The 13,590-nt window shown below is 48.0% G+C and overlaps 1 protein-coding gene across 4 annotated transcripts; it reads left to right on the top strand.

Annotated features, from left to right (window-relative positions):
• Nucleotides 1-6: 6 nt before the first annotated feature.
• ulk1a (unc-51 like autophagy activating kinase 1a) lies at nucleotides 7-12,576 on the top strand. 4 transcript variants are annotated; one of them, XM_047048274.1, is made up of 28 exons: nucleotides 7-58; nucleotides 213-464; nucleotides 573-665; nucleotides 772-813; nucleotides 1,886-1,918; nucleotides 2,022-2,058; nucleotides 3,477-3,650; nucleotides 3,910-3,983; nucleotides 4,090-4,191; nucleotides 5,020-5,078; nucleotides 6,250-6,332; nucleotides 6,441-6,491; nucleotides 6,789-6,883; nucleotides 6,984-7,140; nucleotides 7,271-7,331; nucleotides 8,043-8,132; nucleotides 8,380-8,505; nucleotides 8,697-8,833; nucleotides 8,956-9,347; nucleotides 9,469-9,656; nucleotides 9,799-9,914; nucleotides 10,243-10,338; nucleotides 10,491-10,663; nucleotides 11,001-11,176; nucleotides 11,294-11,412; nucleotides 11,634-11,791; nucleotides 12,269-12,404; nucleotides 12,489-12,576. In XM_047048274.1, exons 2-28 carry the CDS (start codon nucleotides 375-377, stop codon nucleotides 12,542-12,544), a joined length of 3,114 nt encoding a protein of 1,037 aa, XP_046904230.1. In that variant the 5' UTR covers nucleotides 7-58; nucleotides 213-374; the 3' UTR covers nucleotides 12,545-12,576. The 4 variants fall into 4 exon arrangements, with proteins under 4 accessions (XP_046904230.1, XP_046904231.1, XP_046904229.1 ...); XM_047048275.1 differs by having other exon boundaries at nucleotides 16-464; nucleotides 8,959-9,347; XM_047048273.1 differs by having other exon boundaries at nucleotides 16-464.
• The last annotated feature ends 1,014 nt before the right edge of the window (nucleotides 12,577-13,590 follow it).

The following is a 13,590-nucleotide window of genomic DNA, read 5'->3' as shown; positions in this document are numbered from 1 at the left end:
CAGAGAGGTCTTTGTCAGTGGAGTGGTGCCGACTGTACAGTATGAGAAGACATAACAGGTACGACTTGTCGGCTACAGGACAATTTCACTTTCTGACAGCTCTCGCAGGACATCATATTTGAAGTAGTTACATTTATCAAAGGAAAGCATCTGACGTTCGCCCGTTTATTATTCCTTTGTGGGTGTTTCTGAACAGTGTCAACTATTTTTAGGATACTGCATGTTCATATGCAGAATGGATAAAGGTATCTTCGTCGGAGTACTATAACCAATGGAAAAAGACCGGCACTTGCCGTCTGATGTTAGTTTTACAGCTGACCTCCAACAATCTGGATACATCTTGTTTTACATTATCGAGTGTGAAATATTAATCAATGGAATCAATCGGGAAGTTTGAGTTCAACAGGAAAGATCTGATTGGTCATGGTGCCTTTGCGGTGGTGTTCAAAGGCAGACATAAAGAGGTAGATAAAGTGCATAGTCTTTTTTGACACTTTAATAATGTTATAGTTTACGTTTTGATAATAGTCAAGTTTATATTCTGCTTTGACATTTAGTTTTATTTTCCAAAGAAACATCATTTGGAAGTAGCTGTCAAGTGCATCAACAAGAAAAACTTGTCCAAATCACAATCTCTCTTGGGAAAAGAGATAAAGATACTAAAGGTATGCAGTTATTTTATCATGTTACAATGCTCATCTAAATGTTCTGTTTACACTTTAATACTTGATTTTACAATGTTCTAACAATTATTTTTGTCCTTCTACACAGGAACTGAAACATAAGAACATTGTTGGACTTCTTGACTTTCAGGTACAGTTTGTGTACATTTTCAATAATGCTCTTACTGTTGACAGTACCTGACTACACTGCCACAAGGCCCTAACCTCCACTACAAACTTCCTACAGTTGGCCTAGCATGCTGTCACACATGCAATGTTGACGTTCCATGTGCAAAACACCGGATGTGATTGGCTATTACTGTATTGTTGACAGACAGTGCACTCTGGTTCTTGTAGTTCCATGGCATTGTGTGCAGCAGTGTAGCTAGTACGGATGAGTTGTCACGGATTGCAGTGGACTACAGTGTTTGTGTTCCCAGCTCTTACCTTTGTCCTGGCTGTAATACAAAGCTGTCATTAGGCAGCCTGGCAGACAGGGTCATGCTGATCTGTTGGGTCACACTATCTGAGACAGATGGCATGGTGCTGCCTAACTACAAGCTAAACAATGGCTTAAGAAAACAGACCAGGTGCTCAGTCAGCAGAAATTTCCCGGGAACAGACAGTCTTGTGCAGCTTAATGACCTTAAAGTGTGGAGATCTGACACCTGTTGGGGACGTGAAGGACTGTTCTACTGTGCCTCTGGACTGATTGTAGTGTATCTGATGCCACTTGACGGCCACTAACATCATTGTTTATGAAAGGTTGTTGGAGCTTAGGAGCAGTGCAGCTAACTCACCGCAGCTATTATGACACACAGCCTCATACACAGGAGACAGCTTGCTTGTGACTGCCAATGAACAGAGATGTAACCCGATATCACCTTCTCCCCTCCACCCTCCCAGTCCCCTATCAGCCATGCAGCAGCCGCCAGATAGGACGGACACCTTAACTAACCCACTAGCACCCCCCCCCCCTGCTCTTTCCAGACAAAACTATTCAATGGAGATAGGCCTAACAAAGAACCAAGCTGGTGCGAGGGATGACGTGGTGTCCAGTGTTGTGTAACACCACAGACTAGATGTCTAAATATTGATGCCTTATTCAAAGTCGGTACACTTGACCATTCTGTGGCCCTGGCCGATGGCCAAGGTTTACAGCCTTTAAATACATCTATATTATGTCCTTATGTTGACTAACGTAATCTAATTTTTATCAACAGGAAATGGGAGGCTGTGTGTATTTGGTCATGGAGGTAAGATTGTGTCAATGTTAATTGTGGTTAATATACACCATTAAATTCAAATGTACCCATTTGGGTTTTCAACTCTTTTTGTTGCTGTTGCTTGTGTTTTTAGTACTGCAATGGAGGGGACCTGGCAGAATACCTACACTGTAAGTGTGCTCCAACATCTTGGCCTCAAACACACACACACAGGGCTGTCAAGTTTGTCGGCGTGAGATCTCCTTTGACCTGCGTGTGCATGCAAAACACTGGCACACCCGATCTGATTAATGTTTCTGCTTAAGAGGGGCAACATGCAAAGTTTCCAGAGTTGAGATGGATGCACGTGAGTGAGACTCCAGAGAGCTGACGGCCTCTGGTCTTTGCTGTCTTTGTTTTCTGTGAAGGATTAAAAACATCAGGACTGTTTCCTCTTATTGGTGCCTTCATCAACACCTACGACCTCTGCTCAGGGGAAATTTGACAGGCTTGAAAGAATTAGCGGGAAAAAATTAATCTGCCTATTAGATATGTTAGATATAAGAAGGTTAGTGAATCCGGGAGGTCTTCAGTTGTGATACCCTTCTGGGAAATTCTTATCTACGTCTTTCTTACCTTGAAGTCCTTTTCTCTACAAATAATCTGATGTGGGCCACAGTAAATGACATAACACTTCAAACCAGGCTAAGACCTTGAGAATGGGCACAGGTCTAGATGTACTTATTCAAATTTAACCAGGAACACAGAACAGGAGTTTTGGCAATTAACACTTGGCAAGAATGTGTCCTACACATTCTACAGATTCTCCAGGCCTCTGAAAATAGCCGCCTACCCTATATGCTTCTAATATAAATACACAACAAAATAGCCGTGTACCTTGCTTGCTAATGCCCAACTGATCAGTTCTTCTTCCCCTACACTCACAAATCCAAAGAATAATAAAACAAGGTCCCCTCTCCTCTCTTTTCACTCTATCCCATAAGATAAGGTGTCTGACTGAGCGCATGGAGTCCTCTCAGTAGCTAAATTAACCTTGTTTGCCTAGAGGGTCTATTTTCGGACTGAAGGTCTGAGCCCTGGCCTAATTTTACTGACATGCCAGCATCGCTTGATGCTTCCGACCCCCTGACGATGCCATGAGGCTGGCAGATCCTGCCTCGTCCAACAGCAACGCTCAGTCACGCCTGGCAAGGATCACCTCGCTGTGACCTCATCCATCTGTCGCCCACTTACGCATCTCTGCATCTCCTGTGGAAAAACGCTGAAGCTATAAATACCTTATAATAAGCCAGGGGAGTTTTGGGGTGTGGGTAAGAGGAGGGATCCTAGTCTAAACTGAATGTTCACCATAAACATGTTGTTGTGCTGTCAGCTATGCTTGTGTTGGCAGTTGTGGTTGGAACTGAGAGTTCTGTCTTCCCATCCTCCATCACCTGCTGGTTTTCCATTCATGCGAGATCTCGACAAACCTTATGCTAACTTTGCCAGCTCAGTATGCTACTGCATAATATATGTCATGAAGCTTGATCTTGGATGCATCTTAGGAAACTCGATATCAGTGTGTTCTTTCTCGTCCCGTCACCTGCAGCTAAGGGCACTCTGAGTGAGGACACCATCCGGGGTTTCCTGCAGCAGATCGCAGGGGCCATGAGGATTCTGAGGATCAAGGGTATCTTACACAGAGACCTCAAGCCCCAGAACATTCTGCTCTGTCACCCTGAGGGGCGCAGGTCCAGCCCCAACAACACCTGCATTAAGATAGGTGTGTGTGGGTGTGTGTTTGTGATGACTTTTGCTGCGAGGGTTAGAGTTAGTGTGTCTACGTGTGTGTTTAGGGAGTGGGGGCATTTGTAGTTGGTTTTCAGTGTACCTATTGCCACGTGGCTTTGAGGAGTTGAACCACATGACTTGGCACAAGCCAAGACTAGGCCTTGAACTGTGTAATTCCAGACAGACCAAGTAACAGCTGTTTTTTTGCGATCCGTGAATAACTTTTGTTAACTATTTTTCTCTCTCTTTAGCTGACTTTGGATTTGCTCGTCACCTCCAAACGAACACTATGGCCGCCACGCTTTGTGGCTCTCCTATGTACATGGTGAGGTCAAATCACTTTCACTGTGGTGTTGTAACCTGTGGACTTATCCTGTATGGGCCACCCTGACCTGACCGGACCTGACCTCGTGTGTCTGTGTTACATCCAGGCTCCTGAGGTGATCATGTCACAGAACTATGATGCCAAAGCTGACCTGTGGAGCATCGGAACCATCATCTACCAGTGTTTGACTGGCAAGGCCCCGTTCCAGGTGAGCCCCACCCTCCAGGTCACATGGCAACACTTCATGAGCCTCCATAAACAGCTTGTGCACGATGATTGACACGTAGCCGGGCTCCTGCTTGAAAGTGGAAGACAAGAACCCTTGTTTACTTGGGCCTTATGAAATGGCTTGTGGCCAACAGGCCTCTCTGACTCACGGTAAACATGGTTTCACAACCCTAATCAGCTGGTTGCTCTTCACCCCCTGTCCTGCTGGCAGCATTGCTCAGCTGGCTTTGTGGTGCTTATTGACTCAGCACTGACTCATGTTAAAAAGGTCACTGCGGGTTGACATGTAGAAAAATTACTATATAATAAAATAATAATATGTTTTTGATCTATCACGCGGAATTTCACCTGTCACTTTTGTAAATAGGAAGTCGGTATTGAGTTGAAATGTTCCCTCACATGTGACTATTGGTACAGGGGATTCTTTGAATAGCAAATTCCCAGAGAGACAGAAAGGGACCTGCTGGTAGGTTGGACAGGCCAGGGAGTTCAGATCCGTGTGGGGGGTCAGCATCTGGTCTGACCCTGGTATCCTGTTCACATGCAACATACTGTCCAACTCCAAGCTGGTTTCAAATGTCCGGTACATCACATTTGTTTTTCAAGGAAGAATTTTTCAGAGAAATCCTATCCCACACACATTCTTCCTCTCACAGAACATTCCACCTGCGATTCCATCGTACATCACAGTCGTCGTAGCATGATTGCGCGTGTTTTCTTTGTGCAAGGGGGTACACGTATGTCCTGCACGTGTGTGTGTGTTTCCTCCGTGCTGTAACTGGACCCCGTGTTTTGTGTCTTCCACCAGGCCAGCAGCCCTCAGGAGCTACGTCTCTTCTACGAGAGGAACAGGACCATCCTGCCCAGGTCAGTGACCCCTGAGGGATTCGAGGAACTCACATACACAATGACTGGGAGAGCTGTCTGCACTGCTGGAGTCTGATGATGGATGGTTGGAGGCGGCCGTCAGGAGGCAGGGCTTCGAAAACACACAAACAGCTGTATGCACACACTGTCTGCCACACGTGCGCACACTCATAGAAACATCAACACAGACACACACATTAACACGTGTGTGAACATCAACACAGACACACACATTAACACATGTGTGAACATCAACACAGACACACACATAAACACGTGTGTAAACATCAACACAGACACACACAGGAAGACACTACATAAACCCTCAACATATGTCTACTGGATGCCTGGAAGCCCAGAGAACTTTCTGGATCACTCCCTCCCTCCTCTTTCCACTCTGTCCATCCTGCCAACAACTCCTCCGAGTTGCTGTGTGATTTATATGGGTCTGATTGCTCTTTAGTCATCATGGTATACGTGGAGCATGATAACATCACTTGGTATAAACTGTTTCTTATTTCCATTGCCAATAGTCTGCCGTTTTACCTGTTTTGCTGATTTCTTTGAACAATCAGGGATGTTGAGAGTGACTAACCATATCCATCCCCCCATATTTTTTCATTCCAGTTTACATAAACCCAGTTTGAGGCTTTTGTTATCTTTTGGCTTTGTGAATTTCTGTTGTGCTCGTATTGGATAGCTTGTTGGCTTATACATCCTGTGGCAAGGTTGGCTAAGTTAGTTATTTCTTGTCCCTCTATTTATAACTGCCACACGCAGAGTGCTAGTCACCAGCACCACTATCACTTTCCCCATGACCCACATAGCTTGTTAGAACACACACACACACCACGGATATCACAACACTCTGAGAAATCGTAAAACACTCAAAGACAAACACTGATTCAGAGAACAAACATTGCCACACCACCCTCTTCCAAATAAACACACACAGGCCCTCCAGACGAACACGCTTTAAAAAGCAATCTTCCGAGTTTCCTCCTGAGCAAACATCAACAACATCACCCTGTGTTCTCGTTGAACCTACAGAGTGTCACTCGGGTCAAAGTTGAGTGTCTGAAACACAGACTGTCTGTTGTTTTTAGGTGTGCTTGACATGAAACAGTTAAGGTCAAAGTTCAACAGGAAGTCTGTCTTGTTTTTATCCCAGCATCCCTCGGGAGACGTCTGGTCACCTGAGACACCTTCTCCTGGGTTTGCTGCAGAGGAACCATAAAGACCGCATTGACTTTGGTCAGACTCCTTCATTTCTGCCTTTTCTCTCTTCCTTGCTTCTTTAATAGTCTCTGATCATAACAATATCCTGGGTTTGCTTACTCACTGTTGATCCTCTATCTACAGATGCGTTTTTCCACCACCCTTTTTTGGAGTCGAGTTCAACCACAAAAAAATGTAAGTGTGCCTGCGATAGAGATGCATAACCATGACACAAGGGTTTGTCTCGCATGTCAGCACAGTAGACAAACACATCTCTTAAAGAATGATCAGGAAAATAGACCAGAAAGGACACGTGTTATGTGTGTTGGCAGTTCTAGAACGTCAAATTCGACATGGCCATAGTTCCAAAGCAGCCTCTATCCCTAAGCCTCAAAGCGTCACTGACTAGCCTAGCCTAGAGAGGGGTCGTGAGGACCAGGGATGTGATCCGTGGGCGTGCAGTAACAGTTTTCTCCCTCTGTGACTGGACAGCCGCCCCGGTGCCCATGCCAGCCTATCGCAGCTCAGGCGCCTGCTCTGGAAGCTCATCCAGCGGCTCCTCCAATTCCCACCTCGCCTCCCCTCAAGTGAGTCCCGCCCCCTCCCAGCTGCATGACCAACTCCAAAACTCCACCCACACACGCTATCGTGTCCTCAGGTGCTCAGAGTGTGCCCTTGTCCCCGTAGCATTCCAATGAAGAGATGCAGAGGATCCAGGCTAAAGTCCCACCCTCCCCAACTCGGGATGCACCTGGCTTCCAGGTGAAGGTCACGGCCAATCACAACAGCGAGATCGCCTCGTTTGACACGGAGGACTTTGTCATGGTGCCTGCCCAGTTCCCCAGTAAGACAGAAGGACCTTGTTGCTGTAGAACACCACACGGTGCTGCCATAGCTGGGCCCGTAATGTGTGAATATGAGTGTGTCATTCACATACAGTATATGAATGAGCTGGCCCTTGTTTTGCTGTGCAGGTGAGATCACATGTGACAGGGGAGATGGGTCACCTGCCCAGGGCAGCATGGTGGACAACGCGTAAGTGGAACCAACGCTGAATTTCTCTGGTGTTTTTTTTCTTCTTCCCCTCCTCAGATTGGTTCCTGTTATGAGTGTCTGTGTGAAGCTTGCTGACCAGAGTGTTCTGAACCTCTGTGTTGTTCACTGTGCTGACTGAACCTCTGTGTTGTTTACTGTGCTAACTGAACCTCTGTGTTGTTTACTGTGCTGACTGAACCTCTGTGTTGTTTACTGTGCTAACTGAACCTCTGTGTTGTTTACTGTGCTGACTGAACCTCTGTGTTGTTTACTGTGCTGACTGAACCTCTGTGTTGTTTACTGTGCTGACTGAACCTCTGTGTTGTTCACTGTGCTGACTGAACCTCTGTGTTGTTCACTGTGCTGACTGAACCTCTGTGTTGTTCACTGTGCTGACTGAACCTCTGTGTTGTTCACTGTGCTAACTGAACCTCTGTGTTGTTCTCTGTGCTGACTGAACCTCTGTGTTGTTCTCTGTGCTAACTGAACCTCTGTGTTGTTCTCTGTGCTGACTGAACCTCTGTGTTGTTTACTGTGCTGACTGAACCTCTGTGTTGTTCTCTGTGCTGACTGAACCTCTGTGTTGTTTACTGTGCTGACTGAACCTCTGTGTTGTTTACTGTGCTAACTGAACCTCTGTGTTGTTCACTGTGCTGACTGAACCTCTGTGTTGTTCACTGTGCTGACTGAACCTCTGTGTTGTTTACTCAGCTGTTCCCTGCTGGCTGCTGAGGCTTTGGGGAGTTTGGGCAGGATTCCCCCGCCCTCCCCATCGTCACGTTGCCCCCCTAATCCTGTTAGGTAAGAAGGAGGCAGTTGGTGGTGGGGTGGTGTGTGTGTGTGTGTGTTTCCGAGGGGATGGGGTTAAAGACTGGACGTTGGGGTTATCCTAATGAGGTTCGACGTGGGTCGAATACGTTTGTGATTATATCGTCCCCCTGTGTAGCTCTACTGTGAGTCATTCGTTCTGTGGGTTTGGAATGTTTGGCATGACAGAACCAGTGAGGTGTGTTTGTCCTTACCTGCTCCTCTTTGTCCTGGTCTACAGCCAGCCTGCTGAGTTCAGTGGGAGCAGCTACAGCCAGTCGGTGCCAGTTCCTGTCCCCACACAGATACACAACTACCAGCGCATGAAGCAGAACCTGCACCCTGCCGGCCTGCATGGGTCAACCAGGTAGCCTATTCAGCATCTCTGTCTCTCTGTCTCTTTGTCTGTCTCTCTCTGTCTCTCTCTGTCTCTCTCTGTCTCTCTCTGTCTCTCTCTGTCTCTCTCTCTTTCTCACCGCAACTGTCTCGCTATATTCCCTTTCTCCCTGCTTGTGTGTCTATCTGCGGTGGCCTCATGCCATCGCCTCTGTGTTTCAGAGCCACTCTGTGCTGTGTCGGTAGTGGCGGAGGTGGCGGCGGTCCAGGTTGTGATCAACCCTCGGGCCCCGCCCTGGCTCCGGGCTCCCGCAGGCTGTCATCTGACGGCGTGGGGCCCCAGCCTCCCTGCCCACGAGGTAGGAGGAGCCCCCAGCCCCACACCCAGCCAATCAGCAACACATATCCATCTCATTGGCTGGGTGCACACGAGGTCAGCTCCCTGTCATCTCATAACGTTTCCTGTTTGCGTGTGACTCAGTAGGTAGTGCCCCCAGGAGCTTGGATCAGACGGGACCTCTGAGCACCAGGACAGGCCAGCTCGCAGGCAGCCCAGGCCCTGAACACTGGACAGGGCAGCTCGCAGGCAGTCCAGGCCCTGAACACTGGACAGGGCAGCTCGCAGGCAGCCCAGGCCCTGAACACTGGACAGGGCAGCTCGCAGGCAGTCCAGGCCCTGAACACTGGACAGGGCAGCTCGCAGGCAGTCCAGGCCCTGAACACTGGACAGGGCAGCTCGCAGGCAGTCCAGGCCCTGAACACTGGACAGGGCAGCTCACAGGCAGCCCAGGCCCTGAACACAGCCCTGCCTCTATGTACAAGCTCCGGAGGAGGAGATCAGACGCCATTGCACCTGGCTCCCTAAGCCCCAAGGTCAGACGCAGAACAACGATGTATCATACGCAATGTTCTCCTCTACATATCTGTAAGGTAGTGTACACAAGAGTAATAAGTACTGGGACTTAAGCAAAAGAACATCTTTGTTGTCCCTCAGTCTGCATCTCCATTGGAGAGGCCCCCCAGCTGTCAGACTCTGACCCCCGGGCCCCTGGCCTCCCCACAGGGCTCTCCTCTGAGGCCCACCCACACAGTCCCAGACCTGAAGACTCTGGGCCTGTCCCCTGGCAGCCAGCCCAGCCACACCAGCCGCAACACAGGGAAGAGGAAGGGCTCCTTCAAAAGGTGAACACCTTTCACCCGCTTCAGTGGACACGTGGCAGATGGGTGTAGTCCTTCAGATGTGGTAGAGGGACACCAGAGATCAGAGATGCATCATAGAAGTATGACTGAAAGTAATGCGTGTGTGTGTGTGTTGTCTGTGCAGGTCACTGAGTACAGGTCGTCTGTCTGACATGCTGCTGAAGGCTGCTTTCGGAGCTCAGCTACTGGAGGGAGGGAGTGATGACAGCCTGAACTCTGACAAGCCCATGGACATAGCAGGTACCAGGAAGAGTCCAAAGGATTTCATCTTTGGAAAAACACACACCCGATTTCTTTGTATTAGTGCCAGGTCAAGCTGTTATCGGTTAGTAGTAAGAGCTGTGTAATTGTGTTGACATGTCTTTTATAGATTAGGTAAGGCTGTAATCTGCTCAGAACATGGGTAGTACCAGGGGGAGAGGTTTCTGAGTAGAATGAATGTTTGTGTGAACCTGACTGAAGGGTCAGCAAGAATAGATTTTATTGTATATTGGCCTGAGTAGTTTATGACCAATGTCCAAAGCTCTCACTTGGCAAGTGACATCTTGCCCTTTGTTTGTTGTTACAGCGCCACCTAGTGTTCCTAGTGCAGTAGTGTTCACTGTAGGATCTCCATGCAGGGAAAAAACCTCACCGAACACCACTTACACCAGGAGACTCGCAGGTTAGCACTTTCGAATTATCTAGGACTGACAAATTCCAACGCTTCGTTTTTCCTTTGACGTGAGTGTTGGATGAAACATTCCCATACCTCATCAAGCTTCTAATCTGACGCAAGTTGTTAGACGAATGAGTAATGGAGTCTGTCTGTCTCAGGGGCCTGCAACAGTCCCATCAGCTCAGGGTGGTCCTTCAGTAGCCGTCTGCTCCAGAGAGGAGCCCCCAGAGGGAGGGTGGGTCAGCGACCCTTCTCCAACCCCATGGCTGTCTCCCCTCACAGCTGTGGCACCTTTGACCCTCCAGAACTTCCAGAGGAAACACTAATGGGGGTAAACACAAACAACAACAACAAACAAACAAACAATAGTCCCGGTGTCTGTCCGCTAAAATACATTAGCCTGAGGAAACAGTTATGATTTATTAAGATATATACATTTACATTTAGCAGATGCTCTTATCCAGAGACACTTACAGTAAGTACAGGGACATTTTCCCTGAGGCATGTAGGGTGAAGCACGTTGCCCAAAGACACAACGTCATTTGGCACGGCCAGAAATCGAACCAACAACCTTCTGATTAATAGCCCGACTCCCTAACCGCTCAGCCATCTGACCCCATATAAGTTAAATAAGCATATAAGTGATCATTGATTGTGTTCGTCCACAGATGGATCACACGGATGGTCTGAGCAACCTGCAGTTTACCCTGGCTTTCGTCCACTGTGTCATAGAGATCGCCTGTTCCAAGGACCCAGCGCTGGACGCCAGCGACGCCCCAGACGTCTCCTTCCTACAGCAGAGCCTGCTGGCCGATCAGATCAGCATTCTGAGCCGAGAGTGGAGGTCAGCTGGTTTATGTCTCTCTCTTCCTGGTACACTCTGAACCAAACTCTCAGCGTAGGTCTCCAGGAGGTTCACAGGCTGGGTATTCATGTGTGTGTCTCACTGGGTGCCCCCCAGCTATGCGGAGCAGCTGTTGCTGTACATGAAGGCTGCGGAGTACCTGTCGTCTGCGTTGCACTCTGCCATGGAGGACATTCGACAGGGTCGACTCTTCCCCTCCTCCACAGTCAAGCAAGGTGTGACAAGCGTCCTACTTTTCAAACGACTACTTCAAATGAAATGTATCAAACACGTGTAGAACTGTTCACATGTCGAGTTTTTATTATAATATTTGAAGTTCTGACGCTACATTAGGTACAGCATCTAGTTTCCATATATTGTAACGTTCCAGTGTGTAGCCGTCCTCAAGTGTATTAACACATGTTGTGTGTGTGTGTGTGTCCACTCCTGTGTGCAGTGGTGAAGCAGCTGAACGAGCTCTACAAGAGCAGCGTGACTTCCTGCCGCTCACTCAGCGGCCGTCTCCATGGTTTCCTGCTCAACAAGCAGAGGCTGATGGACTGCCTCAGCAATCTCACAGCGGAAAAGCTCATCTACAGTCACACCATGCACATGGTGAGGGTCTCTCTCTCACTCTCTCCTACAGTCACACCATGCACATGGTGAGGGTCTCTCTCTCACTCTCTCCTACAGTCACACCATGCACATGGTGAGGGTCTCTCTCTCACTCTCTCCTACAGTCACACCATGCACATGGTGAGGGTCTCTCTATCACTCTCTCCTACAGTCGGACCATGCACATGGTGAGGGTCTCTCTCTCACTCTCTCCCTCCTGACTCTCGCCCGCCCTCACAGTGCAGTCGACACGGCTCACTGTCAGTGGTAGAGTCGTGCTGGAGTGCACATGACACGCGTTTACATGCTTACACATCTCATGAGAGTGGGCATATAAACACACACAAACGAGTGAAATGAACACTCCTGTTGTTCAATTAACACTTTGAGAGGTTCAGTTTAGAGATCAGTGTTTTGAGCGTCATGTCATCTGATCCCCTGTGTTGCTGGCTGGGCTGTGCTGTGTGGTTTGTCCAGGTCCAGTCTGCAGCGTTAGATGAGATGTTCCATCACGGACAAGCGTCCATCCAGCGCTACCTCAAAGCCCTTCTGCTCATGGAGGGCCTGTCCCTAGTCATCACGGAGCAGGTGGACATCGAAAACATCAGCAAATGTGAGTTGCGGGAAACTGACTGATACGCACAAACGGACGTTGTCGTGAAATCTGATCGTTTTTTTTTTCTTTCGTCGTTCACAGGCAAGCAGTGCATAGAGCGTCGGCTGTCCGCTCTGCAGACTACGCAGTGTGCATGAGCTCCGCGACTGCAACCAGGGCGAATTACGGGGGGGGGGGGGGGGGGGGGGGGTTTGGAGGGGTCTAACCCCCCTAATTAAGACTTGGACCCCCCCAAAAGAGCTAAAAACAATATGTCGGGGGGGGGGGGGGGGGGGTCGATACATCTCCTGGAGAAAAAGTTGACCCCCTAGATTATCATTGTATAATTGGCACTCTGCATCCGCTCTATCTCTTATGGAGGACCCCCCCCTCTCTGTCAGACTGTTGATACACAGAAGCACTTTGAACAAAGCATGTTCCGGAACTACTCGACCACTGTCACGGCCTCTCTCTACCCAAGGATCATGTCACTGTGACTATAGAGAGCAGGAAAAGGGATCCGTTTCTCTACGTGATCTTGTCGGGTTCCTACGGGATGACATTTGTTTCGTGCATGTTTGTGCATATGCTTTGGTATGGTTTGCAGAGGCCTGTAGTGAGTTTAGGGTTTGTGAGTTTCCTTTTTTTTTGACTCACTTGTAAGGTGCTTATCAGAGAAAGTCATTGTCTTCTCAGATGAACTTGTTTGTTGTTCTACTTGAACAGAGTCCTAACTGAATGTCAACTCTATTTTCCCTGGGTGATTGTGAGTGACATTATTTGTGCAAATACACCACTGTCTGGACTGGATTTGCCTGGACTTGAGTTGTGTGAGTGAATGTGAGACCAAGTATTGCCAATTTGTAGCAACAATAACAAACATTATTACTATGCCTGTGTTTTATATCAATTGTTTTATATCTAATTAAAGTTTGTGATTTGACACCAGTCTTTCTCGTTCTTGTCGTCTATTGTTCTGTAAGAACTTTGAATAGTGAACCATTTCAACTATTTTCTGTCATTCTCTTCCACAGCCAACCTCCTTCACAATTAGTTTTGGTAAGACCATCCACTTAAAATAGATGTAAAACACTAATCGAGCCAACTATTCCGCGGAAAACAAAATAAGTAAGATAACTGATTAATAATGCGATTTCAGCAAACTCAGCACCGTATGCCAGTGGATCTCTAGGATCTTTGACCT

The sequence above is a fragment of the Hypomesus transpacificus genome, chromosome 24 (assembly GCF_021917145.1).
Source record: "Hypomesus transpacificus isolate Combined female chromosome 24, fHypTra1, whole genome shotgun sequence".
NCBI classification, from domain to species: Eukaryota; Metazoa; Chordata; class Actinopteri; order Osmeriformes; family Osmeridae; genus Hypomesus; species Hypomesus transpacificus.
The sequence above is the reverse complement of the archived record's forward strand: the minus strand, read 5'-3'. Positions and strand labels throughout refer to the sequence as shown.